Genomic DNA, 13,064 nt, shown 5'->3' on the forward strand with positions numbered 1-13,064 from the left:
ACGTATCTCAATCTTTTCTCCTATAATTTTGTATATACCTACCACTCAGGTAGGTAGGTGGACAGGAAGTGAGAAGCTATAGAAACTAAGCCCTAAAGATACCAGATGATGTTGGATCCTTTTCAGAAAATCTATATCTTTGTAGACACATTTTAAAATCTTGCTAAGGGCTTGGAAAGATTCTTGTTAAAATCCAAGTTAAGTTTCTGAAGGTTGAGAAGCCAAGGGGAATTCTCTATCTCCTTTAACCTTAGCAGTCAATTTTTAAGGCACACAGAGAGAAAACCTGAATGCGATGTATATGTGGGTATATGTATGAATTGGCTTGTTTTTTAAGAACTTATGATCATGTGAAGTATACATGAAGCAAATAAAAATAAAGCTAATCTCCATATGCACACACCCCTTATCTCAGTTTAGTCTGAACTCTGCTTTGCATGTTTCCTAATTGAGCATTCATGATTAGGTTAATTTTGGTACTATCTGGAAGAAGGGGTAAGTTTGCCTGCTTCCTCAGATTTCAGTTTTGAATAGTATGGTGGCCTAGAGGGGATAGAAGGATCTAGGATGTATGAATGAAGTGTGAGTTTCCAAATTGACTTATATGGGAAGTATAAACTATGAAACAAAAACACAAGCAGTAATGAAGCCAATCTGGAAACAGATAAATTCTAGTGAGCCTTTTAAGGCCTCTCTAGCCTAAATAACCTGTAAATCACAGAATAAAACAAATTTAATGACTGATATTATATATTTGAAATGTGCAGGTTGGACAGCATTTGGACTTGGAATGAAACAATAAGAGATTACATTCATGGATAACCAACAAGATAAGGCTATTGTTGCCTCAGCCAACGGAGAAAGCACTCTGATTAATGGGGTCAAAGAAAATGGTAAGGGAATTTAATTACAGTATATAATATCTCTCCCAGTAGTCCTTGGTTATTACTATGGATTTTCAATATCCACAAAGTTGGGACAGGTTGAGTCCAGGATGCCTCTGAGATTGATGTTAATTGTAAACTTTGTTCCACCAAATCTCTAACTGCACTAGAAGCAACTCTAAGAGGCATTGAATCTGACCCCCTTGCCCTCCCAAATCATCTATGTCAGATGAAGTTCCTCAAAATTCCTAGTGATTTAGAAATATGCTCTGATGTGAGGCTTGGAACTTCTAGAATCACTAGGAGCTTCCAGAACATGAGTCTGCAGGATGGTCCTGAGCCATATAGCTCAAAACTATAAATGTCCCATCTGAGCATTTTCCCCCAAAAGTCTTGACTTTCCAATTGATCAAGCAGTCCAATTCTTTCCTCATTTCTATGGAGGGCTCTGTCTTTCTCTGAGGAAGAAGCTGGGCCTAAAGAATTATTATTTTTCACTTGCATGAATGTTCAATGTAAAATCAAGGTTGTTTTTCAATGTTGTAGTTTTGATTTCCAAATTAGGGAAGTGGAAGTTTAGCTTATAATAAGATCAAGTACCAGAAACTGATCAAGGGAAGAGTGTTAATTACTCTGGTCTAAGACCCTTAACTTTATTCCTGTCATTTCTTTCCCTTTTCTCTAGACTCAGAGGACCAGGATATGGCAATGAAGTCATTTGCAGCTCTAGAAGCTGCTGCACCAATCCAGCCTATACCGGTGGCACAAAAAGAGACCCTGATGTATCCCAGGGGTCTCCTGCCTCTACCCTCTAAGAAGCCCTGTATGCAGAGCCCTTCCTCTCCTTTGGGGCTGATTGAAGCACCTGAGCATGCTGCTAACAGTGCTTCTGTGAATGCCATCTCCCTCACATCTGGTGTTACAAAAGGCCTGAATACATGGTCACTGCCCAGTGAGTGTGAGAAAGCTCCATTTGCCATAATGGAGCCTGCAGGCATGTCAGCTCTGAATGGGGACTGCCTCATGCAGCCAAGCCGGACTTGCTTGGGCTGCTTCATGGAATCCAAGGATGCAGTAGATCCTGAGCCAGGGATCAGTCTGAAAGTTGGTGATCTAAATAGGGATTATGAAACGTGTGCAGTCTCTGATATAGGGATTCAGTGCATCAATGCCGGAGAAAACATGAAATACGGAGAGCAGCTGCTCTCAGACCAGCTCCTAGGCTTCCCCCTGCATAAATCAAGGGTAGGAGATAGACGAGAAGCTGAGAAACCTGACATCGACTTGGAGGATCCAGCTCAGAAAAGTTATTATGAGGCATTACTGTTAGATAAGTGCAATACAGAAGAAGCTTTGCTTGCAAATTCCAGTCAGGATTGGGGTTACTTTGAGACTTTCATTAGTGAGAGTAAGATTGAACTACTTGACCTCTGTTCCAAGAATGAGCTGTCTGTCAATCTATTCTCTGAAGAAGATGTGGATAACTATATGTTCGATGATGATGAGTCAACACTGGGCAGTGATGTCTGCTCCCTGAAAATTCGATATGAGTCCTTTCAGGACAATGTTCGTGACAAGACTACCCTTCTGATGCAGGAGGATGCCCAATTCAACTTTTTTCCCAATGTCTTTACTACCTGTCCCAAGCGGGAGTCTAAGAGTGGAGCCCTGAAACAGAGCAGTGATCTTTCCCAATTCAAGGTCCCTGATATGAGCATCATCTGGGGAGAGGAAGATAAAATCTTGGACAAGAAGAAAGGCAAAGAAGAAGGACAGGAAGACAAAGGTGTAGAGAAAAAAGATGGAAAAGATAATGGAGAAAAATCTGCCTTAAATAAACCATGCAGTGAGACTGAGGTAGGGCAATTTAAGAATCCAAAACAGGGCCATCTTGCTAATTCCTTGGAGACATCAGGGAATTTCAGTGATGACAGTTCCTTCATTGAGGTTTCATATGATGCCATGGGTGAGATCAAGGACTGTAGCCGCTATATGGCTCGGGACACTAATTCTGGCAGCTCCTCCTCTCAGCAGAACTATGGGCTACGAGCCAAGAGAAAAGTCAGATACAGTGAAGATTATCTATATGATGTTGACTCACTAGAGGGTGAAAAAGTAAATGAGAGGAAAGAATGGCTGCCAGGTGGTCCCAAAGAGGAAGATGATGATGAATGGTGTCCCAAAAAGAGAAGAAAAGTAACCCGTAAGGAGCCCCCTGTTATTATCAAATATATTATCATCAACCGCTTTAAAGGTGAGAAGAACATGCTGGTGAAGTTGGGTAAGGTGGATGCCAATGAGACAACAGTGAATTTGAGTGAGAATCAGCTGAACAAATATGCCAAGCTGGCACCCTTGAAGGGCTTCTGGCAGAAGAAGAAGAAGCAGAGAAACAGCAACACAGACTCCATCAAGACACCCTTATGCCAAAAGCAAAGCTTTGAACCAGGTAGCTTTGAAGTGTCATTCCTGCCACCTGCTCGCAAACGGAAATCTAAACTTGGCAACAGGCACAGGATTCAAAGAATCCCATCCATGGAAACTTCAGCAAGTAGTAAGCAGGTTTCATTCTGCAATGATCAGAAGCAAACTAGTAATTGTAAAGAAGATGGAGGCCTAAAAGGTACACTGAAGTCAGTACCTCTTGCTGCCCCCAGCTCTGCAAATGGATCACATTTAAATGATCTCACAGGTCCTGACTCAGTGAAAGTCAAAGCCCAAGACACAGAGTTTAAGGGGCCAGAGAGGAAAGTGCTTAATAAAATCAAATTTAAAAGTGAAGCCAGGTTAAAATCCAAGAAAATTAAAGCTGCTGGGCAAGAAAGCAAGCCAATGGTTCAAATGAGCCCTCTCTTGGAAGACCAATCCTCCAAGGCTAATTTAAAGAATGAAGTTATTCCTGGGACCCCAAACAGTTCCCATATATCTGAATTTCATGAGGCAAAGGCTTCTAAGAATTCCACTTTTCTACCAACCACCTGCTCTTCTGAAATTCCTCTATCATCTGCTAGTGTTGCCACTAATATACCTGTTATTCCTGGAGGGTATCTGCAGACATTGTTAGATGCTTCTGACTTGTCAAATAATACTAGTATCTCATACTTCACCCACCATCCTCCAGAGCAAAATGAAGGCAGCCTCACTCAAACTGAAAAATCATTTGTACCTCTCCAGCCTGCCCAGGACTGTGTGCTCGCCTCGTCCTCTGACTCTGAGCTGCAGCAGTCATCTCATAACTTCAAAATGGAATCAAACAACTATGGAAATGTGTGGTCCAACAAAGCTACTTCTGGCCCCCAGGAATTCATGGCTGAAGTCTCAAGGGAGATAGCTCCAACCCAATCTAATGAATATGGAGCCTCCCAAGTAGTCCCCATGGAAAATAACCTCACAGTTTCAGCATACAGTCCAATCTGCCTCAATAGTGGTGGCAGTAGTTGCAACAAGGTCCTATATGCTTCCGTGCAAGATACCCAACTCCCATCTGATAACTCTTATCAATTATGTCACTTTAGTAATGGAGAGATCTGCTTTCCTTTCCAGCAAGGCCCAGTCAATATGGATGATGGTCGGCTCTTTAGCTTTGAGTCAATGGCCCCACTCTCTGTCAGCTCAAGCAATTATTGCTCCTTAAGCTTGAAGCCCTGTGAAAAAGATGGTGATGATGATATCACTGATGACTTCCTGGCCCATTGCAGCCCCAAGCTGGTGATCCAGCAGAGCATTGATGAGATAGCACCATTAAAGGAGTCCACTGACCTTCTGGATATCTCTAACTTCACTCCTGACAAATTCCGCCACTCTTCCCTTTCAGAGATGTCCCCACCTGATACCCCCAGTCTTTCTCCTCAAATTACCAGATATGAGAGTATCAAGACACTAGGAACACTGAAGGGGTTCCAAGAGGGTATCCCAGGACCATTGGGCAGCATGGAGAAAATCAAGTGGGACTGCAGTACCCTTTCACGGCAGGTCCAAATGGATGATGGATTTACTTTAAATAACCATCAGTTTCAGTTCCATATGTTCAATGATGAGGATTCTGTCAGCCTACTCCCAAAAACCGCTTGCCTGTCAACATTTAATGATCCATCTGGTCAAATTAGTACCAACAACAAAGTGTCAAAATCAAGAAAGAAAAGTTCACCCAGCAAGAGTGGGGCTGTGAACCAAAGCTCTTCTCAGAAAAACACCAGGAAAAAATCCCTCAAAGCCAACAACAAAGGGATTGAAAAGCCACCTGGCAAACCCTCCCGCCAGGTCCCTAAGTCAGCAAAGAAAGGGAAATACATGGCTGCCATCAATGGAGAGAAAATGCAAATTGGCATTGGCCGTGGGGGAGGCCAAACTAACAACATATCTTCCACTGGGAAGACATTGGCTGAATGTATCCAACATGGTGGTCCTATGGCCTCTGTGAAGATGCCAAGTCAGAAGGGACTTTCTGGAGATTGGGCTTTGGGGAAGGAAAGCAGCCCAGGCTGGAGTGACATAAGCATGGGCACCAACTCCAACAGCCTCCTGGATGATGACCAACGGGAATTTCAGGAGCCTTCCTATATCTTGTCCAACATTGCCTCTGGTATGGCAGATGTACAGAGATTCATGATGGCCTCCATAGAGCCCCTTTGGGAACCCATGGAGCACCATGGGGACCCCAACATATTCTACTCCCCCGAGTCCAACAGTCTAAAGTTAAAAACCCTCAAAATATTGGCTGGGACACCACAGGAGTCTAAGAAAAAGGTCAACAGTGGGTCCCCAGGAGCCACTAAGAATCACAGGTCAATCAAGGGTTTGAGCAAAAGCAATGGGAAAGCAACAATAGGTGATCCTGGTTGTACAAACATGCCTGGTTATAACGAGGACTCTCACTCTGCCTTCTTTGATAAAAAGTATAGTAACATGAGCACTTTAGGCAATAATGGACCGACACACAAAAAGTTATATCGTCACAAATCCAGCTCCAAGGCCCTGAGAGATGAGAAGTGTAAGGGAAAGCACATGGAGCGAGAACAGGTCCACAAGGATGAGGCTGGGACAGCTTCTTTTGAAAAACTGAGGTAATACTGCACCAAAATGGCTGAGATGATGCACCCTTAGCTTTCCTACTACCTGCCAAGTCTGCAGTCCCTCATTTTTTTCCCTCTGGAAAGCAAAAGTTTGCATGAAAGAAACTGTCCCATTCCCTTTTTCAGATTAAAAAGAAAAGAAAAAAGTGCATGAAAATCTCTATATCTTCACGCCACCCAAAAGATTGGGCAATTTTGTTGTGGCTTGACTAGGGATAAGTTCTAACAAGGCTACTTTTTCTTCTGCTATTCAACATTAGTTTTTACTTATTAAGAAAATAAAACTAAAATTTGCTCTTGAATGATTTTGGGAAGGGAAGGGCTTTGCAGTAAGACAGATTCTGAACAACAGAATTAAAAAGTCATTAGACAAAAAGCCAAGATCATTTAAACAAAAAGAGCATAGTTGGAAGATGAAATCTCAACATGTGGCAATTAGGAGTGCTTTCTAGTGCCCCCTGCTATTTGTATCTTTCTCTGCATCATACGGCATCTAGTATGATGTTAACAAATTGAGATTGTATGATCCCTTTGTGAGACTTACACTAAAACTAACTAAGATGGCATAAATTGTTTGATTTTTCTGCAGGGATTCCGACTACAATCTCCTAAAAGCAGAAACAGCATTTTGGGTTTTACCTGTGTTTGAAGAAGAGACTCAATTTTTCCAGAAAGACATTTGATGTTTGTGTTTTCTTTCTTTCAAAATATGCCTTGTGGTATGTATGTTGACATGTAAGTGCTTAAAGAAAAGAATTTTAAATTGTGGGAATAAGTCTTTGGAAGCAAACTTTAATCTGATATTCTATGTAAAAGACTTAAAAAGTCATACAGTTGCACAAGTAGTTTATGCACTATTTACCCACAAGGGAAAAAATGGAAAACATTGTGCCAAACTACAAACAAGTGACTGTACTGTATATATTTTTACTTCTATATCAACATTTGGTTGTGAGTATTTGGGGAGCTTGTCCCTTTTAATTAACTAGAAACATTCCAGTGATTCTTGCTATTAACCACCCCCACTTATGTGGATAGCACCTGTAGATCACAGTGGAAAAAATGTTGTGTTACACAATTTACCAAAACTTAAAGGATACTGTTTGAAATGTGCCAAATTTCCTTACCTCATCTCACAGATTCACCCCACAGTTTAAAGCTCATTAATGAATTTTAAATGTATACATACATATGTGTGTATATATATGTATACACATACACACATACATACATACATACATTCTTTTAAAGTTTTAAACTCTACTGTCCTTTGTGGAAACATGAACAGTTAAACAAGGCACAATTAAGATTTCTTTGTTCCATTGTCTAAGGGTTAAAATGTTGGAAAAGTCTGAAAGTCACAACAGCTAAGTCCGTCAGGGACCCAAGTATATGCATTTATAGAACCTTTTACAAGAAAACAAAACAGCTGCTTCGAAAGTTTGTTTTCTAAAAGTAAAATCTGTAGCTGAAAAATATTTAAAGTGCAAAGTTATATTGCTGATACTTTATATCTCAGTTTTATATATTTTATAATAGTCTGGGATAAATTATAAAATAGCTATAAAATCAACACTAATGATAAATGAAGTACATAGATTGCTTTTATTTAAGTAGTTTCCTAAATGTTTTATTCCAGTTTTGTCGAAAGTGCACTCATATCATGGCTTTAGTGTTCTTTAAATGTTTAATCTTGCAATGCCAATGTCATTGAAAGAAAATGTTAAGGCATCTCAGTTCAATCAAATTTTTCTTTCCATGAGTTAAATACATATAATATCAGATAAGCTGAACAATTTGTGGAAACAACTAATTTGGACCATGTATACTCAGTCTGAGGATGACTAGTATTTGATGCCATACACTAAACTTAAGTATCAATTTTTAATATAAATTTTTAAAATCATATTTTTATTCAGTCCTCCCCCCATTTTAAAAATTTCACAACTCCAGCATCCCTCACTACTAGCCTTTTCTTCCCCTTTATTCACCACTTGACTTCTAACATTTGATCTCTTTTCCTTGCACAGTTGAAGACCTTTGTGTCTGATGACTGATGCATTATGGCACAGATGAGATAATGGATGTGAAAGCGCTTTGTAGATCGTAAAGTGCTATACAGATATAGGGGATTAATATTATTAATGTTGTTGGTTGTCGTTGTTGTTACTATTCTTACTAATATTGTTACTAACCTTTTAACTTGTGAATATATAGGCTGGGGTGGGAGGGTGGAAAATAAGTGGGTAGGGGAAAAAGGGAACTTAACAAAAAAGAGAAGATGTTTCAAAAGGAAAAATTTAAGCAAAATATGAACCTACCTAGTCATTGCCACCTAAATATATTCACAAACAGAGAAGCAACATTTGAAAGTAGTCAGAGAGAAATGGAAGGAAGCCTGTCACGTATATGAGTATACACACTTCTCGGTCCATGATTCCTTTCACCAGCCTGCTCTACTACTTACAGCTAGGTAGCGTAATGAACAAGCCTGTGTTCTTGATTGTGTGTGTTCCCAGCATCAGTCTCTTCTCTCTGTGGAGATGAGTGTATGGAGCATTTTGTGAGGCTGGTTTAGGCCCATTCCTAGGCTTTGATGCTCTGTGCATAGTGAGCCCTGGAAAATTACTTAGTGGAAAGGCACCAAGTGAAACATGTCTCCTGCCCTACAGCTGCCATCCAAAAGGGAAAATAATCAAACTGGAACACTTTCTTCTATTTCTCTACTCTGTTAGCTAGCTGTTTGTGCTAAATGCTATGAATGCTATGGCTGGTTCCTAGGAACTGGTCTTTGTTTTGTTTTGTTTTTGTTTGTTCTGTTTTGCAGCTGAATTTTGGCTTGGAATCACTAACTTTGCCTGTGTTGTGATCCCCAAGACTCCAAACCTCAAAGTCACCTGCTGGCTTACAGGAATGGAGTGCTTTCTGTGTAATCAAAAGGTGGCAATTAAGGAAGAAATAAAGAAAATGTTCCATGAGTACAACATGTTTTTATAAAAATAAATATGGGAGCAGTTGTCCCCGTTTGTTTGTTTGTTTGTTTGTTTGTTTTCAGTATCAGTTTAGCTTTGGAGAATGGGATGGGAGTGGGGAAGAAGGACAGCCTGAGACTGTTGGAAACCATTTCCTTGTCAGAACTTGCTATCATGAGTCCTTTGGAGTGAATGCTCTTTTCAGTTGCTCCTATAGAGCCCATTAAGGGACAATTCTAGGGCATAGTTCTTCCCTTTCTCCAAAGAGAATCACTATTTTAAAAGACCTTTTTTATTGGCCTGCAGTGCATTATATGTTTTTAACATATAAATTAGTGACTCATACCAGTTATTTTTCACTGAAACATAACAAGAAACTGAGTTTGAGAAATGAGCAATAGGCCAAGGCAGAAGATGCTTATTCCCTTAATTGCTTTTAATATACCTCTCAGTACATTATGTTCTGGGTTGTTTAGCATTTAGCATTCTGTTGATCCTGTCTCTGCTCTCACAATTCCTTTCCTTCCTGTCATAACATAGTAGGCTGGACTTACTCAATCCCTTATTCAACCAGCTGCCTTAGTGGAGTGAGGACCAATGTATAAAAATAGTGTTTTGCCCTATCACTGATATCTTAAGTCAGAAATATTGTATTTTCCTTGGTCTGAAATTACTGATTACCACTTTTCTCTTCTAACCTTTCCTCTCTGAGAAACTGCTTCCTATTAATGCCTCCCGACCAGAGTCCCATTTAATCTTTACTTTCCTGGAAATGATATCCTCCCTTACTCTTCTTACTTAATCTCAGACCTTAGTCTTAGAATTTTTCTTCTTTTAGGGTCTTATATCCTACCTCCCCAAATTGCCAGTGTTTAAGAACCTTAGCCAGGTTGCTTTCTTCTAGCAGTTCATAAGGGAGCTTTCCCTTTTTTAATTACCTTTAATTGCCTTGGCTACTTTCAAATCTAATTTTAAGCACACACTCACACACATGCACACGTGGAAAAACTATATTTCATGGCTGAGGAAAGTTGGAAACTCTTTTTTTTTAATCTGTAAGAATAGGTCTGATCTCCTGCCCTGGTTAGGTGCTGTATTATGTGGAGCAGGGTGCTGAAATAGTGGCCCTGCTCAAAAGGTCTTCAAGACTTTGGAAGTCATGTTTGAGCTGTGATAACTGGCTTGAACCAGTGGCCATCTTCTCTGCCTCTCCAGCTTCCTCCCATATTGCTGCTTCCTCCCAGCTTTCCCTTCAGACTTCTTGTTACTCAACTATGAGTTAAGGCCTTACCTTTTCCTAAATGTTTTCAAACCTCCTGCACTACTTTGACCATCACTTCTTCAGCCATCTCCCTGAAGTCCTTGGTGCTAGGTGGGCTTTTGTGACAACTTTCACCTTCTCTGACATTTTTTCCTTGCTGGGAAGCATCTGTGTGTGTGTGAGGGGGGCAAGGGAGGGGGGTAAGTGTGTGTGTGTGTAAGAGACAAATAAAGGATGCTTCAAAAGCTGTAAACAACTGTAGCTAGCATCCTAAGTCCTATTATGTGAGGTCCTGCAGTTCTAATGAATTTTCATGTTAGTGGGTTTGAATTAGAATTTACTGCCTAAAGGATAAAAACCATATCCAAGGACCTTTTAGCCAAGCTTGCTCTTACCAAGCTGAACCGGTCTGATGCAGATCCACCACATTTTCAGTTTACACATGCTCTCAGAGCAGTTCCAAGAATTGAAGAGAGCTAAGTTTCTGTGCTGAAGAAGAGAATGGATCACTAGCTAGTCCTAACTATTGCTAGAACTAGAAATGTTTGTTTTCTCCTGTATTATTGAAAAATTATCTAATTTAAGGAGTTTTCCTTTTCATTTAGGGATTTTTTTTAATGACTGTCCATTACTACAGAAATATGTCCTTTTTATAAAATAAAATTAATGTGAGGTTGGTTTGTTTTCTAATCATAAAATTCACTAAGCCTATAGTTGTATGTAGAAGGCTTGGTACCAAAATCAAACATTTTAGTAACAAACAGGAATCTTGTCAACACAATGTAGGCCAGGGATTTTGTGAAGGTTTCTCAAAGGCCCAAAAAAGGGAGAAAAAATTTTAGTTGGGCTGTTTAACTTGGGAAACATTGTCATCATCTTGAGGGTCCTCAACCAGCATGGGATTATTTTGATGACAGTACTCAGGCTACCCTTTAAGGCACATTTTTACTCAGCATTAACCAGTAGCTACAGTCATAAAGCAGAACTCTCATTGCAGCTACATACTTGAGATGTACTCTTGGTTTCAGAATCATAAGAGGTAAAACATTGGAGAAAGACAGTGTAAAAGAGAGGCTTAGAACAAAGTTTAAGGTATAAATGAGGCTTTTAAAATCAGTACCTGTGTAATAGGTAGTAAAGACAATGAAGAAATACTCATCCACATGAGATGGAAAGGATGTCTGTCCTAACAAGGCTTAGAGATTTCTGAGTCTCAGAATGACATCCCATTCAAAAAGAAGAAAGGAGACATTTGAATCATTCTGCCTCTTTGAGAGATGCCTGGTTTTTTACAGCACAAAAGAAAAGGCTTAGAATGAAAACTAGAAGAGGCCTTTTGTTTTTTACTCCCAGTGAGGAGTGTAGAAATCTTAGGATGCTCTACTGGGATACCTGTAGCACTGACTGGAGTTTGCTGCCTACAGAGTTTTGAATGTACTAGTTTCCATATAACTGAATGCACCTCTTTAGTAAGTTACTGATTTATGGTGCTAAAGAAAACGATTATCCCCATTTCTTTCTTCTCCCCCAAGTCCCTTGAGCATTTAAGAAGATTTAAAATAAAAGCGTTAGAGGCCCTTTTTATGAATGTAACCTAAGTTTCTGTTTGACATATGACACTGCAACTTTAAAATGTTAGGAAATTATTTGCCTTTTTTCTTTTAGAGTTAAGCTTTATAAATAATCTGTAGAGTCAATTGAAGTATAAAGCTTAAGGATCACTCTTAAGACGCCTACAAAATCTTGTATATTTTTAAGTGTGCCAATTTGTAACATATTTTGTAAGTGTATATTTTTCTTAGAAAAGTGCTGTGAAGTGTCTGTATGTGAGAGTTTTCCTTTTTCTGCACCACTAGGTGCTAATAAAAGGATATTTACTTCAAAGTTTCTGGTTTTAGAAACCACAATACAAAGAAAAAAATACACTTTTGTTGGGAATTTTGTAACACAAAACATGTTGTGAAAGAGTGTAGTGATCTTGTGCAAAAGAAAATGAACATTTGTGAGCTTCTTGCTGTTTTATAGATTTTCTTGTAAATTATTCTTGTAATACTTCTGGTTTTGTTGTTCTTGTTGCAAAGGTTTTAAATATTTGTGACTGAATGTATGGTGAAACTGTCATAATGTTACCTAGCTGAATTTTGTTATTGTTTATGGAATAAATAAAAAGAAAAGTTTAAAATACTGCTTTAGAATCATATGTAACAGAAATCAGAACCATTTCTAATTAAATTTATGTCCGAAATAAAAAGTTCTTTATCATCTAGAGCAGTGTTTCTCAAACTATCTTGTGGTGAGGGATCAATATTTTTTGCAATTCATCATAGATCAATACTATTATAAAACACAATAAAAATGAATTTCTAAAAAAAGTAAAATGGAAAGACATGCAAAATAAAGCCCAAATATATTAGATTCAAACTGTAAAATTACATTTCAAGACAAACATAACATAGGGAAAAAGAAAAGAATTGAAAAATATTGGTACCCTATTTGAGACAAGTTCATGCATCAATATCAAATTGCTATAGAAGGTTCTAACCACACTTTGAGTAACACTTTGAATAGGACTAACAGCATTACTATCATTTTGGAACTTGTTAGGAATGCTGAATTTCAGGACCTACAGCAATTCTGGTGAATCAGAATCTGAATTTTAACTAGATCCCTAGGTGTTTCATGTGCATGTTAAAGTTTGAGAAGCACTGGGCTAGAGTTTTGTGTAGGGGATTCCTTTGCCCCTCAGATTGGGAAGTCATTATCTAGTGTATCCAGTCTTCAGGACCTTAAAACAAATGGTGTCTTTGTTTTGTGATCCAGATGGATTCTGCAGAGATGCAGTCCTCTCAAAGTGTCAAAGCTGTTTATTGAAAGT

The 13,064-nt window shown here is 39.1% G+C and overlaps 1 protein-coding gene across 1 annotated transcript; it reads left to right on the forward strand.

Moving 5' to 3' along the window:
- Positions 1-814: 814 nt before the first annotated feature.
- NEXMIF (neurite extension and migration factor) lies at positions 815-6,639 on the forward strand. Its single transcript, XM_069463281.1, has 3 exons — positions 815-893; positions 1,570-5,947; positions 6,546-6,639. Exons 1-3 carry the CDS (start codon positions 815-817, stop codon positions 6,637-6,639), a joined length of 4,551 nt encoding a protein of 1,516 aa, XP_069319382.1.
- The last annotated feature ends 6,425 nt before the right edge of the window (positions 6,640-13,064 follow it).

Source organism: Eulemur rufifrons, chromosome 30 (genome assembly GCF_041146395.1).
Source record: "Eulemur rufifrons isolate Redbay chromosome 30, OSU_ERuf_1, whole genome shotgun sequence".
In the NCBI taxonomy this organism is placed as follows: domain Eukaryota; kingdom Metazoa; phylum Chordata; class Mammalia; order Primates; family Lemuridae; genus Eulemur; species Eulemur rufifrons.

Excerpts from the sequence above, each read along its gene's own strand:
- NEXMIF (XM_069463281.1), top strand. The coding sequence starts at position 815 with ATGGATAACCAACAAGATAAGGCTATTGTTGCCTCAGCCAACGGAGAA. Across the intron at positions 894-1,569 it reads TAATGGGGTCAAAGAAAATG|ACTCAGAGGACCAGGATATG; the intron begins GTAAGGGAATTT and ends CCTTTTCTCTAG. Across the intron at positions 5,948-6,545 it reads GCTTCTTTTGAAAAACTGAG|GGATTCCGACTACAATCTCC; the intron begins GTAATACTGCAC and ends ATTTTTCTGCAG.